General features: G+C 37.7%; 1 protein-coding gene across 5 annotated transcripts in view; it reads left to right on the top strand.

Moving 5' to 3' along the window:
- LOC107716709 (membrane-associated guanylate kinase, WW and PDZ domain-containing protein 2-like) overlaps positions 1-15622 on the top strand; it is a 98228-nt gene that overhangs the window by 64201 nt on the left and 18405 nt on the right. For 3 of the 5 annotated variants that reach the window (XM_016523233.1, XM_016523229.1, XM_016523230.1), the window contains exons 7-12: positions 6993-7050; positions 7186-7307; positions 7507-7689; positions 11716-12224; positions 13122-13290; positions 13462-13584. In XM_016523233.1, coding sequence (XP_016378719.1) covers positions 6993-7050; positions 7186-7307; positions 7507-7689; positions 11716-12224; positions 13122-13290; positions 13462-13584 — 1164 coding nt within the window. The remainder of the gene's footprint in view (positions 1-6992; positions 7051-7185; positions 7308-7506; positions 7690-11715; positions 12225-13121; positions 13291-13461; positions 13585-15622) is intronic. The other 2 variants (XM_016523231.1, XM_016523234.1) reach the window with 2 other exon arrangements.

The raw sequence follows: 15622 nt of genomic DNA, 5'->3' as shown, positions 1-15622 counted from the left end.
TAGGGATGTCAATGATTAATCGATGATCGATTAATTGTCGATAAGAGGTGCAATCGATTAAAGCTATCATGGTTGATTAAGTCGTTTAATTTTGGGCTGCGTGCGGCTCATGTGCAAAACACGTGCGAGCGGCTGTGAGTGACGGTGACGGTATATAAATGCATCTTCATTCATTCATAATGTACAAATTAAGCTTTTATTGTGATTTAAACTTTAAAAGTACATTAAAATAGAAACAACACAAAGTTCTTCAACATGGAAAGCAATAGAAATGTAGTAACTAAGTAATTTCCCAAGATAATTGTTTCATATCGGGCTCTATGCTTTGCAGGGCTGCAGGACACAGGACATAGGCTATAGGCTATTCTTTCCTACAAGTTGTTAATTAGTTCCTGATTTATTAATTTGTGGCCACTGTCCATGTTTCATTAATTTTGTTCCTTAAATAACCCATGATTTAACCATAATGAGGGAACAAATTAATAAATCGAACTAATTCTTAATTCATGGCCATGAAATCTTTCATTTCCCTTCCCGCATGTTTACAACAGTAAGAGATGCGAAAACAGTGATAAAAAGTGAATGGCAATAAAATAAACCTGCGAAATTAGAGGGTTAGACAGTGAGGTTTTAGGAAAAGAAACAATACCTAAATATGACTGAATTTGTGGAAATTCATGACCAACCGGCAAACCAGAACAAAGCCGCGTAAATGTGGGCTATATGGGCAACGGCAATTAAAAGGCGCTGTGACCGACACTTGACTATACGTTTTCCCGGAGCATTCAATGATGTCATTAAACGGTGATGCCACAACTAGAGCATCATTCACAAGTTTCTGCAGGACCTAACTAGCCTAGGCACAGGTTTTCAAGCTCTGGGACAAAATGGGATGCTTTAAGGAAAATGTATAGCCTATGTAAGTAATATGTCTAAAATAAAAATAACAATTTGTTTTCATAAAAAAAAATTAAGTTAAATAATTAAGCTAACAGATTTAAAACAGAAGTGTGGCGCGGCGCTCCATAAACAAGTTCACGGAAAGGAAAGGATGACAACGCACATTTTGTTTGTTTGCTTTATTTTAGAAAAGCACAAATCTTCTGTTTTTATTGTGAGTGTGCAAAAATAAAAGTAGACACTTTTGCGGAATATATCTTACTCCAAAAATTGAGTTTTTTTATGTTTCAGCTGCTCGATCGCGCCATTAAGGACGTTTTTGCTCATGTGAAGAGGATGATCTTTTCCGTCTAGGCCTATATGCGAATGCGTGTAAAGCACTAGCCTAGTTTACATTATAAATAATAGTTTAACATTCAAATACATTGCAAATATGGAAACATTTGGATTTGTGTCGAATGAGACATGACCGTAACCTCCAAATACATCCAGCCAAACCCGTGCTCGCTCCGTCCTCGTATGCACGCACGCATGCACTGTCACGATCTAATGCACTGTAAATGCCGGATTTTTAAAAACAAATAGGCCTACCGGAACGCAAAAATTCTAAATCTGACATTTTCCGGAACAGGATCCAGCAGGATCAAATTAAGTACTGGTCATAATACTCACACAAAAGTGTTTCATGTGAGCAACAGTGTGTTTTGCTGCAGCAGCGCCGATGGAAGTGGTTCACTGACTGGACAGCACAGCCACACGCGCCACAGTTACATTTGGAATAATTTTATTTTAAATGCCATAATGTCAGTTGAAAACATTGCAATTGTGTTTTAAAATACAACAACGAGCACCAAGAAACCATTTAAAGAGGCGCGTTCAGCGGTCTCCGCGATGACCTCAAATGTACGGCGCGCTCTCTTAATTTTATCAAATGATCATAATCACATCTATTCATTTTATAATTTTGCTACCAGCATTTTATTCAGACTAAAACCCCTTTAATTCGGGTGAGAAAGCGGGGGGGGGTTTTTTGTGGCTTTTGCACATCCTGTCATGCCGGTGACTGCGTGCCGCTGCAATAGATGCATTTTGCAGCATTAAGGTTAACGATTAATCGATTAATTGATCGTTAATTTAAACAATGATCGATCATGAAAATGATCGAAATCTAGGACATTGTTTGCTGTTTGCTAGGGAGTTTTAAGTAATTGCTAGGGCATTACAAGAAAATTGCTGGATGTTCTTTCTTCTGAGTGGTTGCTAGGGCATTACATGGAGAGTGCTAGGTGTTCTTACTTCTAAGGGGTTGCTAGGGCATTGTTTGGGGGTTGCTAGGGAGCTCTGAGTGGTTGCTAGGGCATTACAAGTAAATTGCTGAGTGTTCTTCTGAGGGGTTGCTAGGGCATTGTTTGGGGATGGCTAGAGAGCTCTGAGTGTTTGCTAGGGCATTGTTTGGGGTTTGGTAGGATATTGCTAGGTGGTTTGTAGGTTATTCTGAATGGTTGTAAGGTCATTGCTTCGGTGTATTTTGTGTGGCTGTTAGGACATTCTATGAGTTTGCACTTCTAGGACTTTTTTGCTGATTGCTAGGGTGTTCTATGTGGTTGCTAGGGCATTGTTTGGTGGTTGCTAGGATGTTCTGAATGGTTGCTATGGCACTGTTTGGTGGTTGCTAAGTTGTTCTTAATGGTTTCTAGTTAGTTCCACAAGCATTGTTTGCTGGTTCTAGGGTGTTTGGAGTGGTTGCAGAGATGTTGCTAGGCAGTTTCTAGGGTATTCCGAATTCTTGTAAGGGCATTTTAGGTAATTGCTACAGAGTTCTGTGCGGTTGATAGGACATTCTATGAGTTTGCACTTGCTAGGACATTTGGTGGTTGCTAGGGAGTTCTGAGTAGTTGCTAGAGCATTGTTTGGTGGTTGTCAGGGAGTTCTAAATGGTGCTTGCTAGGTAGTTCCTCAAGCAGTGCTTGGTGGATGCTAGGGTGTTCTCACAGGTTGCTAGGTCTCTAGATTATTCTAAATGGTTGTAAGGTCATTTCAGGTGATTGCTACTGTGTTTGTTGCGGTTCATAGGACATTCTATGAGTTTGCATTGTTTGGTAGTTGCTAGGGTGTTCCGAGTGGTTGCCAAGGCATTGTTTTGTGGTTGCTAGGATGTTGTTAGGCAGTTTACATTTACATTTAGATTTAGACATTTAGCAGACACTTTTATCCAAAGCGACTTACAACGACTTACTTAGTTTCTAGGGTATTCTGAATGCCTTTTCTGAATGAGCATTTTAGGTAATTGTTAAGGTGTTCTTTGTGGTTGGTAGGACATTCTATGAATTTGCACTTGCTTGGACATTGTTTGCTGGTTGCTAAGGAGTTCTGAGTGGTTACCAGGGGAGTGCTAGAAGTTTGCTAGGTGTTCTGAGGTGTTGCTAAGGCATTGTTTGCGGGTTGCAAGGGAGCTCTGAGTGAGGGCATAGTTTAGTGGTTGTCAGGGAGTTCTAAATGGTGGTTGCTAGGTAGTTCCTTAATCATAGTTTGGAGCTTACTAGGGTATTCTGACTGGTTGCTAGGGTGTACTCACACTAGACGAATCTGAACCGTCCCCGAGCGCATTTGACCCCCAAAGCCCGGTTCGTTTGACTAGTGTGATCGCTCCGTACTGTGCCCGGGCGCGGTTCGTTTGGCCATCCCTGGCTCGCTTGGAAGAGGTGGGCCAGAGCACGGTTCAGTTGGGCTCAGGCATGGTATGCATGTAGTCTGATCGCTAACCGCGCCGGAGCACGAAACAGCTACTATTTTGTGTGCGCTACTGTTATCATTACGACCGCATACATCTTCTATTACTACTGCTACAGTACACTTATCAATTAATTGAATTAAATCAAGTATATTTAGGATTATAACGGGTCTGGTTCTCATCTTATTGTTGAACAGCTGCAAATTTCTCTGTCAACGTCAGCTGCCTGCGTAATAATCATCTGATACGTGCAGCGCAATCAAGTGAAAATCGCTGCACGGCATAAATGATAAATCTATTAGGCAGTCTATTAGCGAAAGTGCTTTTCTTCCCATTTTTTTTTTCAAAACAAAAAGTTGCATCGTGAATGACGTAAGCATGCTCTGGCCCGGAACATTAAAATGCAATATGAGTGCAGGTCAGTGGGGGAGTGGGGAGGGGGAACAATCGCGCTCGGGCTCGGTTCAAGGCGACCGTGCCTAGTGTGAGTACACCCCTAGAGTAGTCTGAGTAGTTCTAAGGGTATTTCATGTGATTACTATGAGGTTGCTTGGACACTGTTTAGTGGTTGCAAGGGTTCTGAAGGTTCTTGGGTGTTCAGAGTGGTTCTTAGGGGGTTCCTTGAGCATTGTTTGGTGGTGGCTATGGTGTTCTGAGTGGCTACTAGGACATTGCTAGAAGATTGCAGGGTGCTGGTGTTCAGAGTGGTTGCTAGGTATGTGGTGTTAGTTGTATAGAGTGATTGCTAGGGTATTTCTAGGTGGTTTCTAGGGTATTCTGAGTGGTTGTAAGGGCATGTCATGACAGATCAAGCTTTGATCTCAACAAACCAAACTATCACTTTAATGAAATAATATATTTTCTTTCCCCACTAATAAAACGATTTTATCATAAGCTAGCTACACACTGGAGAGCTGCTTTATAACAGAAAATCAAGTTGTAATTCTAACTGAAAACGACACTGACTCTGGTTTTTCATGTTTAATACTGTAAAGCTGCTTGATTTAAGGCTATCTATTGCATAAGGTCAGCTTCAGGAGCGGCTGCGTTTGCTCTGAAGCCGCAAGCGCTGTCTTCTTCTCTTGAATTGCATCCAGGAGAGCTGAATTACATGGTCAAGCTGCATTATTGCAGGCTCTTACATTAGGTCATATGAGATCAAACGACTACTCGACAACAAAAATATTTGTCGACAATTTTTTATTGTCTGCGTTGTCAATAATGTCGACTAATCGTTTCAGCCCTAGTGGCTACCCACATGTTTAGCGGTTGCTATGGAGTGCTATAGGTGGTGGTTTGTAAAGAGTTCTGAGCGGTTGCTAGGACGTGTCTAGAAGGTTGCTAAGTGTTCTGAGTGGTTGCTATGGCATTCTTTGGTGTTTGCCAGGGCGTTCTTAATGGTTATAAAAACATTGTTTGATGGTTGCTTGGGTGTTCTGGGTCATTTCTAGGCGGTTTGCTTACTGGTCTGTAATATTGTGTTTTCTAAATATAGTTTTTAATCATCTGCCAGGTCAATATCATAGATCTGATTGCTTAAGAATGTCATAACACACCTCTTGTCAACAAACTATGTTTTGAGGTAAATTATGTGACAAGCTATGTTAGTCTTGCGTTTGTGTGCATGTGCTTAATCTGCATGTTTAGTGCACACAGTTTATTCACATATGCATAGATGACTTCATCTGCACGTATATGTACGTGTTTAGAAGAACGCCGGCAAAAACTGCAGGATGTCCCACTGGCAATGTTTTTGATAATTACTGCGTGAGTTTGCGCATGTAGCCCATTTCTTCTTGATGTTTCAATAATGTCAAATTTGGCTGAAAAACAGCACACACAGGAAAAAGCATTTTGAATGAAGCATGTGATGACAGCCCTTTGTTGTCATGGTGATCTCGCCAGCCCTTTAATTTGTTTTGTGTCTCTCAGCCAGATAGAATTGCATGAAAGTATGTTGGCTGTAACCTTCAGGCTGCCAGACCTCCCCTCACTTACCGCTGTGTGTCCTAATTAAGCTTTGTTTTACACACTGACTGCCAGCGTGAACGGCCGGCTGGATTGTTTGGGATACGGAATCCAAATTCTGGCGCACATGGAATGTGTTTTTAAAAGACGTCTAGACTGATTTGTGCCGTGTATTATCATATATTGCAGGCATCCCTGGGGTTATTGATTTAGTGGACTGGGCTTCAGTATAATGAAAACAGTGAGGAATGTTTTCATGACATGCATGCTTTGTGCCGTGCATTAAATAGCACATTTTAAGCTTGTTACTTCTGAAGGTTTCATACACTCAGGTTCACCTTTCAACTGTTGTCGTAATTATTTATAAATATTAAATTATGGTAATACTTCACTCGAAGCCTGATTAAACAATGCGATATCTAGGCAAGGAAAATTTATTTATATAGCACATTTAATAAACAATGCTAATTCCAATTGCTTTACATAGACATGAAAAAAAAAAGTTTAAAATAATGTAACATCACATGTTTATTTAAATTGGACTAAGCAAATAAAAGAATATGAGAAGAAAAGAATAAAAAATATAATATATAAATAGCCAATAAAAATATAAAGGAAAAAAAATATATAGTAATATATTTATATATTGTTGTTTTTGTTGTTGTGTGTATACACTTTATATTTATACTTGTCTATCTATCTATCTATCTATCATTGTCATTTTAGCATTATTTCTATACTGTTATAGTATTAATATTATTTAATACTATAATAATTCATATTATTTTTGTATTTTTAAGTTTTAATTTTTGCAGTTTTAATATTAGATTGTTTTAATAATTTGGTTATTGGCTTTTGTCATTTTGATTAGTTTTATGTTTTTATTTTTTTATTTTCTATAGATTTATAATTTAATATTTCTATCTAGTGTTCATTTATTTTTATTTCAATTTTAGTTTTAGTAACAGTAGTACATTTTAATAATAGTAGTATTTCGACTTAACCTGTTGCCAAGGCAACATTTCTCATTTTATTTTTATTGTCTAATATATATATATATATATATATACTTTATTTTATTTTATTTTATTTTATTTCAGCTTCAATTCCATTGCCGAATTAAAAAAAAATTTACATGTATGTAGTGTATGCATACTTCATCAGTCATGTATTATATATGTATGTATTGTAAAATGTGTGTGTATAAATATTTATATGTATATATACACACACACACACATTTTAATTTTCATTATTTTAAAACAAAATTATGCAAGGAAACAGAAAATACAACCCAGACTACATTAAATATACATGCATTTCATATGCAACGGGGATAAACAACGTTTGCAACGAGGTGCCGACCATCTTATTTTTTTTTTTCTTTCTACAGAACTTCCATATGGCTGGGAGAAAATAGACGACCCTATTTATGGCAGTTACTATGTTGAGTAAGTTCTTCAGAATCCTTCTTTCAAATTTTTGTCGAATCTGACCCCAAATCATCCGCGTCATGCTCTTCAATAAGTGCGCCGAGGGAGGGAGGGTCCCAGCGTGATTAAATATCTGCTCGTTCTGCCCCGCAGCCACATTAACAGAAGGACACAGTTTGAAAACCCCGTCCTAGAGGCCAAACGAAGGATCCAACAGCAACAGCAAATGCAAAGTCAAGGTCTATCAGCGTTGCCATTGCCCACAATATATAGAGGTACTGCTTTTCTCTGTGGCCCATATATGCCATCTTCACCCAGATGGTTGTATTGGTGTTTCTCGGTTTCGGGTTGATCAGTTGTGCCCTACTTTCACGTCACTTTAGCTTGACCGAAGCACCAAAGACCATACAGTAGAGATGGCTGTGCAGTGTGATGTGTATTCCTCTGATAGTTTATGCTTGTTTGTCTTCACAGAAAAGCCTCCATTCACGAGGGACGCCACACAACTCAAAGGGACGTTCCTCACCACGGTGCTGCAGAAGAGCAATATGGGATTCGGCTTCACCATCATTGGTGGGGACGAGCCGGACGAGTTCCTACAGGTCAAGAGCGTCATACCTGATGGACCTGCAGCCCAAGATGGCAAGATGAACACAGGTGAGAAGCTCAAGGTTAACATATGTTTCATGTAGGTTAAATGGATCGTATTTGATCCGTGATCCGTAGGTACCAAGCCCCACGGTTCGGCACGCATGTGGTCCGTGGATTAATTGCAAAATGTAACCATAATAGAGTATAAGTTTATCATTTGTTCGTATTTACACAAGCAAGTTAATTTTAAACAATTCCAGAGAGAAAAGGCGAAAGGGAACTCGATTCGTTACTCGCGCGCTGTTCTCTACGCACACAGCCGCACATGAATGAAGCGCGCACACGTGTTTCAGACGGCGCGCGAACACCGAACTGAATCCTCTTCTGAATCCTCTGAACAGACACATACACATAAAATTATGACAAAATACCCATCTCGACAATCATTCAGGTAAACGCAGTCAGTTAATTCTCAAGTGAATGAAAACAGCTGAGAAAGAAATCGGATGTTATGTGTATCATTATATCGGATCCGTGCATCAAGTCTTAAAGGGACAGCGGCCTATAAATACTGCTTCTGTCATTAATGATCAACAACGAAACAAACAGCTGTGATAAAAATCTATATATAATTTATACAGTGAACACTATGCAGTGTTATTTTCCCTAATTAATCGATATCACTTCTATTTCAAGATCACCTTTTTAAATTTTTTGAGCGCAAATGCAAAAATAAAATATTGTAAAATATTGTAATATATATATATATATATATATATATGTATATATACTTGTAATATTCTATTTAACTATGTATAATATAATATAATATTATGTATTATATTAATATTATATATTAATATAAAATATAATTTATAATATTTATTTTAAAATATACAATTAAAAATTATGTAAACAATTATTTTTAAATATTTGCATCAAATTAATATTATTTTATTGTCTTTTTTTTATATAACAATATTGTTATATAATAATTGTATTATTATATAATATGTATAATAATGTATAATATATAATATAATATGTTTCATCCACCATCTTGGGTAATGTTATTCCACTGATCTTGTCGTAGTGCATTCTGGGATTGGCCAAATGTTGGCCAATTAATCACCATAGTCAATATATATCAACTTATATAACTAGTTCACATTCAGGTTAACTTTATTATCCACCTTAAATTTGTTTTCTGAATTTATCTGAGAGATATAAAATATAAAATCAATTCAGTGACACCTTTCCGTTTTATTACCAATGATTGTCATGCCAACCATAGTTACTGTTTCTAAGGAAAACAAATAATGCCTGCAGGCCTAATTTTCCAGTTTCACTGGACTGTTTAGAATTATGAATTTAAAATTATGCCCCCTTTTAATACACTGGCACTTATCGATATATATGCAGTGTTGAGCGGTGACCTCAGATCTCAGGAGAAAACCCTCAGTGTACAGGCTAGGAAACATCATTATCTCTGTAGCCACCGCTTGACAACAGTCCCTATAGCTTGCACAGAGCTAGCGCAAGGCCACGCTTGTCGCAGTGTGGTTTTCTTTGAGTGAGTCATCACAGGCGGAAGCCATAGGCTTATTTGCTGCTTTTTCATAAGTTCTCTATTCCCATGTAGAGGAACTCTTAACCTAGTATGGGAAACTTGCGTCCTCGATGCGACTCTACCTTTCTGGATGGCTTGTTCGTTTCCTTGATCATGTGTTAACTTTGGAAGTGTATCACATATGTAAGCTCTGAAGATGACATCACTTCCCAAGGCTAGGCCTGTCACGATAACAACTTTTTGTTGTGTGATATATTGCCCCAGAAATAATTGCATGTACATATATTGCGCGATAAGTCGATATATTGATTATTGCGACAGGCCTACCCAAGGCCCTAACAGATAATGATGCTGGCAGTGACTTTATTTGCATATGCCTCCAGCTAGCGTTGCAATTTGGGCTTTGGTGAGATCTTGTGTGTTTTATCTGCTTTTGATGGGGTAACGGGGTCCTTTTATAGACGTCCTACTCTATTCCGCACACACATACACAGCTGGCTTGTTTCAATAGTTTTAACAGGCCTCAGGTTGCCTTTATTACTGAGAAGCCTCATTATCGGCCAGCTTTGCTGATAGCTTGCTCGGTTGGTGTCTACAACTGTCTGCACTAATGCAATAAAACCTTTTGTGACTTTAATCCGAAATGATATGATTTAGTAAACATTTGGGTCAAAGAATGTCTATTTTATTAACCCTGAGGATGTGTGTCTTTAAACATGACATAATAGCTCTGTTCCAGCACCTAGTGAGCTGTCTTGCTGTCTACTGTCACATTAACAAAATTATGGCAAAATATCGCAGGAGAAAATAAGGTCCATTGGTTATTGTAAATAAGAACAGCTCACACAGAAGTTGCTTTAAAATCAAGGAGCTGTCAAAACGTCAAATTGCAACAAACTTGAACCCGTCACAAAATTTGTGAACAGCAGAAACACAGCAGAATTCCAATAGGATTCCTATTTAAATGACTGGATTTTGCCCACGAAAATTTGTCCGAACATTGGTAAATGTGATCGCACCTTACAGTCCCATTCACACCAAGGACAATACTTAGAAATATACAGTTTTAATAATTCTTCTAGTTCTTTAAGAATAGGGAAGTCCACACCATAACTACTAAATAATGATAACGACACGATAACAATCCCTTACGAAAATTAACAATAGGTTTACTACAAATAAAACCAAAAAACCATGGTTACTATAGTTAAACTATGGTAACCACAAATTAAAGGGTTACTCCACCCCAAAATGATAACGACTTTATTCAACAATTCGTCTCCTCCGTGTCACCGTAGCGTCATTTATGAGAGTATCCACTAAACGCAAACTGCGCATGCTGTTCTGTGTCAGCCGCACCACATGGATACGCTGTGTTCATTCAAATCAAAACGTAAATAAACGTAGAAAATGTATCCGTGTGGTGCGGCTGGTTGCTCATGTCACCAGAGTTAAACTCCTTTCTTTGAAAATGAATGACATACAGTCAGTGGTGTATAAAGTACCTGAAAGCCATACTCAAGTAAAAGTACAGATATCTTACCAGAAAATGACTTTGGTCAAAGTTGAAGTCACTGTTCAGAATATTACTTGAGTAAAAGTCTTAACTTATGTGATATTAAATATATATATAAAAATGTTCATACACAGCTTGAGTAGCAAGATTGTGTTCAGTTTTAACTCTTTGGGTAAGAATAAGAAGCACTTCATCTGAGTGTCTGTGACTAATGATTATTAAATGTGTTCATGCTGATATTTGCGGAACAACGGTACTCTTTGTGTGATATAGATTAAGTTAACTATATTAAATTATATAAATATAAAAAGCATACAGAAGCATTTTTGCCGTCTACTATTTAGAATGCCTTGAATTTTGAGTTGCGTGCACTCCGTGTGTGATTTGGCGATACATTTGATAATGTCAGATCGCACATCATTTACAACAACAACACTTGCCATATTATCGCAGACGATGCTGTATCGCACACCCCCGACTCGACTTGAGTGGAAAATTAATCATCCGCGGTTGTGCGCGCATTTGTTTGCACATGAGCATGAGTCTAACTTGCAAACGCCAAACCACTGATTCGTCAAACCTGCTTTCCTGCAGTCCGTGTTCTTCTGACTTCTGACTGTTTTGTTGTAATCTTCGGGGAAATGTATCGGAGTAAAAGTATACATTTTAATTAGGAAATGTAGTGAAGTAAAAGTAAAAGTTGGCTGAAATATAAAAACTCAAGTAGATACTCCCAAAAATACTTAAGTACTGTAACAAAGTATTATTACTTCGTTACATTACACCACTGCATACAGTAACTGCAAACCACTCAATATGAACATCCGTTCAGAAATCAGCATAAAATTGTTTCGTAAGAGAGCCGATATCCTTAATAATTAAGCTAATTTCTGTACCTACGCACTGAGCGAGTGGTAAATGTGAGAGTCATGACATAATGCCCTTTGGAGTATGGCGCTCAATATTTTGTTTAGTCCTCTCATTTTTTTCATTATTTCTTCATCAGGTGATGTGATCGTCTACATCAATGACATCTGTGTTTTGGGCACCACCCATTCTGATGTGGTGAAGCTTTTCCAGTCAGTCCCCATTGGCCAGAGCGTCACCCTGGTGCTGTGTCGAGGTTACCCTCTCCCTTATGACCCAGAAGACCCCTCCGCTAGCTCCTCCATGCCCCCTTTGGGCCTAGTGGATCACCCGTTGCTGCTCAATGGAAGGAACAACTATGAAAATTACATGGAGTACATGTCTTTGACTGGCCGCTTAATACCCGAGCACGGCGAGGGCCTTACCCCACATCCCCATCCTGGAGACACACACCTGGACGGCTCGCAGCCTCCATCCCTGACCACACCGGGACCCCCACCTGATGACAGCGTCTCCATGGCCTCATCCTCAGGAGCAACTGCCGGGGCTCAAGTGGCCCCTGAGCTTCTGAGTCTCACTATAACCAAAGGTGCAGAGGGTTTCGGGTTCACCATAGCGGACAGTCCCACAGGGCAAAGAGTCAAACAGGTGTGCTGATATCCATGTTACTCTTTGAACAAGCATTTTAATGTGGGGGGTCTCAAACTCAAATTAAGTAGTATGTATATATAAAAAAATTGAAAACATCTAATCTATCTATCTATCTATCTAAATATGTCATTTGTTGTTATTTTAGAAAACAAATATATATATTTTTTGTAAAATAATAAGTAATAATATATTTATATATATATATAGTATTATAGTATTAGTTATTGTAATTTAATTATTTTATTGTTATTTTAATATATAAATATATAAATAAGGCTACTGTTTTACTTAACATAATGGTCAAACCAAAATTCAAAAAAAGTGAAAATTCATTTGTCAAGTCAAGTCAAGTCAAGTCAAGTTTATTTGTACAGCGCTTTTCACGATACAAATCATTGCAAAGCAACTTTACAGCAAATTAAGTTTCTACAATATTTAGTGGTAGCTTATCAGTGGTGACTGTCAATTAATGTACATATGGCAGAAATGTATGGAAAAATCAATTTAAGACGTAATAAAACAGACGATGAACACTATTAACAGCAATTATTATATGATGCAATCAAACTTATAGCAAAATGTGGTAGTTCTGTATGTTGTTTCAGGGTTGGCATCATCTGAGGTCCTCTGAGGGGTTGGCATCATCTCTTCTCAGGTGTTCTGGATCCAGACTGAAACTTGTGTAAATCCTAGTTACCACGGGATGTCAATCCCGTGGCAAAAACAGAGAAACAAATAGAGACATAATTAGCGTAGCTGCTGTTCCAACCAAGCAAAATTTATTTGTAGGCTGTATTTATGGATATTACATGGTTATATGTTCTGTCTTAATGCTTAAATGCACATTTGCCAAGCACGATATGTGTCATAACTGTTTCTGTACGTTTCAATCAGGTTCTGGAGCCGCAGGGTTGTCTGGGGTTATGTGAAGGAGATTTGATGGTGGAGATTAATCAGAAGGGTCTCCAGGGACTCAACCACACACAGGTGGTGCAGCTGCTCAAGGAATGTCCAGTGGGAACAGAGGCTACGCTTGTCATTCAGAGAGGAGCAGCAGCAGCAGGTGCGCACATTTCCACCCTTCATTTTTAAAACCAAGTTTGTCAGAAACTTGCTGAAGGTTGCCTGAAATCTACGTCAGACCTTGGCAAAGTACAGTGTGCACTGAAAAATGAAAATTCTGTCAATGTTTACTCACTCTCTATGTCTCTTTTCTTTCTGTTGAACAAAAAAGGAGAAATTTTGAGGAATGTGTACACTGCACTTTGCAATACAACGATTGCACATAGCGACCAAGGGCTGTCCAAAGCTCCACAACCTGCATGTTCCAAGTCTTCTGAAGCCATGACAGCTTTAGGTTAGAAACACACCAAAAGTCAGATTTTTATAAAAAAAACGTATTAAAAATTTTTTATTATTGTGGTTGTTATCCAATACTTACTTTTAAATTAGTACATTTTCCTCAAGTTGGGCATAAACACTGATGATAATTATTTAAAGATATATAATTTTATTATACAGAATATCATTTTTGGGTGAACCTTTTCTTTCAAAGTTTTGGTTGAAACGATGAAAGTAACTTTGTACACTTCAGTGCTTCCGTTTTTAGTCTTTTCTAAGCGCTCTGAACTTGCCTTAAGCTTTGATTCAGCAAGATTTCGAAATTAGAGGAGAGAAACATTCCTATTATAGACTCCTAGATGTGCTTTGCCTCACAAACTAACCAGTACATCTCAATTTCTCAGACTCAAACTGTTTTCTTTCAAAATAACTGAAGCTGATGAGCTGTTTTGGGACAATTTTAGCAAAGCCTTCGCAGGATTGCACACTGTATCATCTCTTGGCAAGAGCTGGTGACAGTTATTAGCATATTCAGACTGGAGCCAAGCTAATCGACTAATTCCATGCGAGTCCACTTATCGGAGTGCTTAGTTTCATTAAGATGTCCATGCAGAGCATAATATTTTATCACCCTTCTTAATTAGGATATTCTTAGAATGAAAATTAATGAGGCAATTAATAGAAACATTCTTGAAGAAGGCTACAGTCTCTCCATGTGTACAGTAAACCTGATATGTGTTCTTAAGACGCTTGTCTGTTCCTCTAAACCACTATCAATCAAGTAATTACGTCCACGCTTCCTGCCAATTACGCCGTGTGTCTGTTCTCACCTCCTCTGCGTGTTTCATGACTATATCGAAGGCTATGGTCTTAAAGAACCTCTCAGTAACCACTCCAAGGCCTCTTGTAACGGAGCGAGAGACGGTCCCGCGTGACTCACTGGCTAAGTGTGAGACCATTCAGTTTCCTGCGGGCGTTCTGCCAAGAGCCCGGCCATGTTCACAGCTCTTTTCCCCAGTTCTCTAATTAAAGCCCAACTCCCACACTGAGCTGTGGAGATAAACAGGCAGACGAATCAGAATGAATAGTGGCTCAAGGGGGCGGGGCGTTCAGCTAACAGGCCAATCAGAGCATGTTGCTTACCAGCAGGTAGCACTGAGGGAATACTCTGAAATAGATGCTGATTGAGGAGATGTAATTTATTCTTGGTGACGTGAAGAGTTTATATTATCATAATTTACATAAATTTACATGAATAATATCTATTTAAAGCAGTGGGATGAATGGACAAATAAATGTCAAGACAAGCATAATTTCACACCAGAACAAGGTGAGAATCCTGAATTCAAAGACGGTAAATAGCCTTTCTTTTGCGTTTTCCGCACTGTTCCCAACAACAAACTTACAGCGTGACCAGAGGCAGTTATTTATTTTAAAAGATTAATAATAATAAAAAAAACTTTTTAAAATAATTAAAATAAATTGAATATTCTCCTCTTGGGCCGGTTCATCTCTCCCTCTGAGTGAAATCTGAGGAGTGGGCCAGTATTGTCAAAAATAATAAGAAATGTTTAATCATGTTCTGTACACACAATGTTTGCTTATTTACCGAAGTGACAAATGCATTCTACAACCAAATTTATTCCTCCCAAAATAAAAATTGTTTCCATAAAAAAAAAAAAAAAAAAAAAAAAAAAAATGGAAAAAGATGCTATGAATTGAAATAGTAGATAATCTGACAATATGTAAAAAATTATATATTTTTTATTAGTGTTTAATTAGAACTAGGTATGGATGATATAGCTAAAAAAATCTCAATATTTTGTCATTTAGTATATATCGTGATATTTCTTAAATATCATTATCATATTTGTATAAAGGTATTACTTGACTAAAATTACTGTCTTTTTATCAGTGTTGTTATTGCAAACTAAAACTTAAAATGATTTTGAAGTTAATTGAAATAAAGCTGATATAAAATAAAATTTTAAATTTAGGTGAAAAACTACATGAAATAATAATAATAATAATAATAATAATAAAATTTATTTACA

This window comes from Sinocyclocheilus rhinocerous, unplaced genomic scaffold, assembly GCF_001515625.1.
Source record: "Sinocyclocheilus rhinocerous isolate Xijiao unplaced genomic scaffold, SAMN03320098_v1.1 scaffold1201, whole genome shotgun sequence".
In the NCBI taxonomy this organism is placed as follows: domain Eukaryota; kingdom Metazoa; phylum Chordata; class Actinopteri; order Cypriniformes; family Cyprinidae; genus Sinocyclocheilus; species Sinocyclocheilus rhinocerous.
This window is presented reverse-complemented; position numbering and strand designations above follow the sequence as displayed.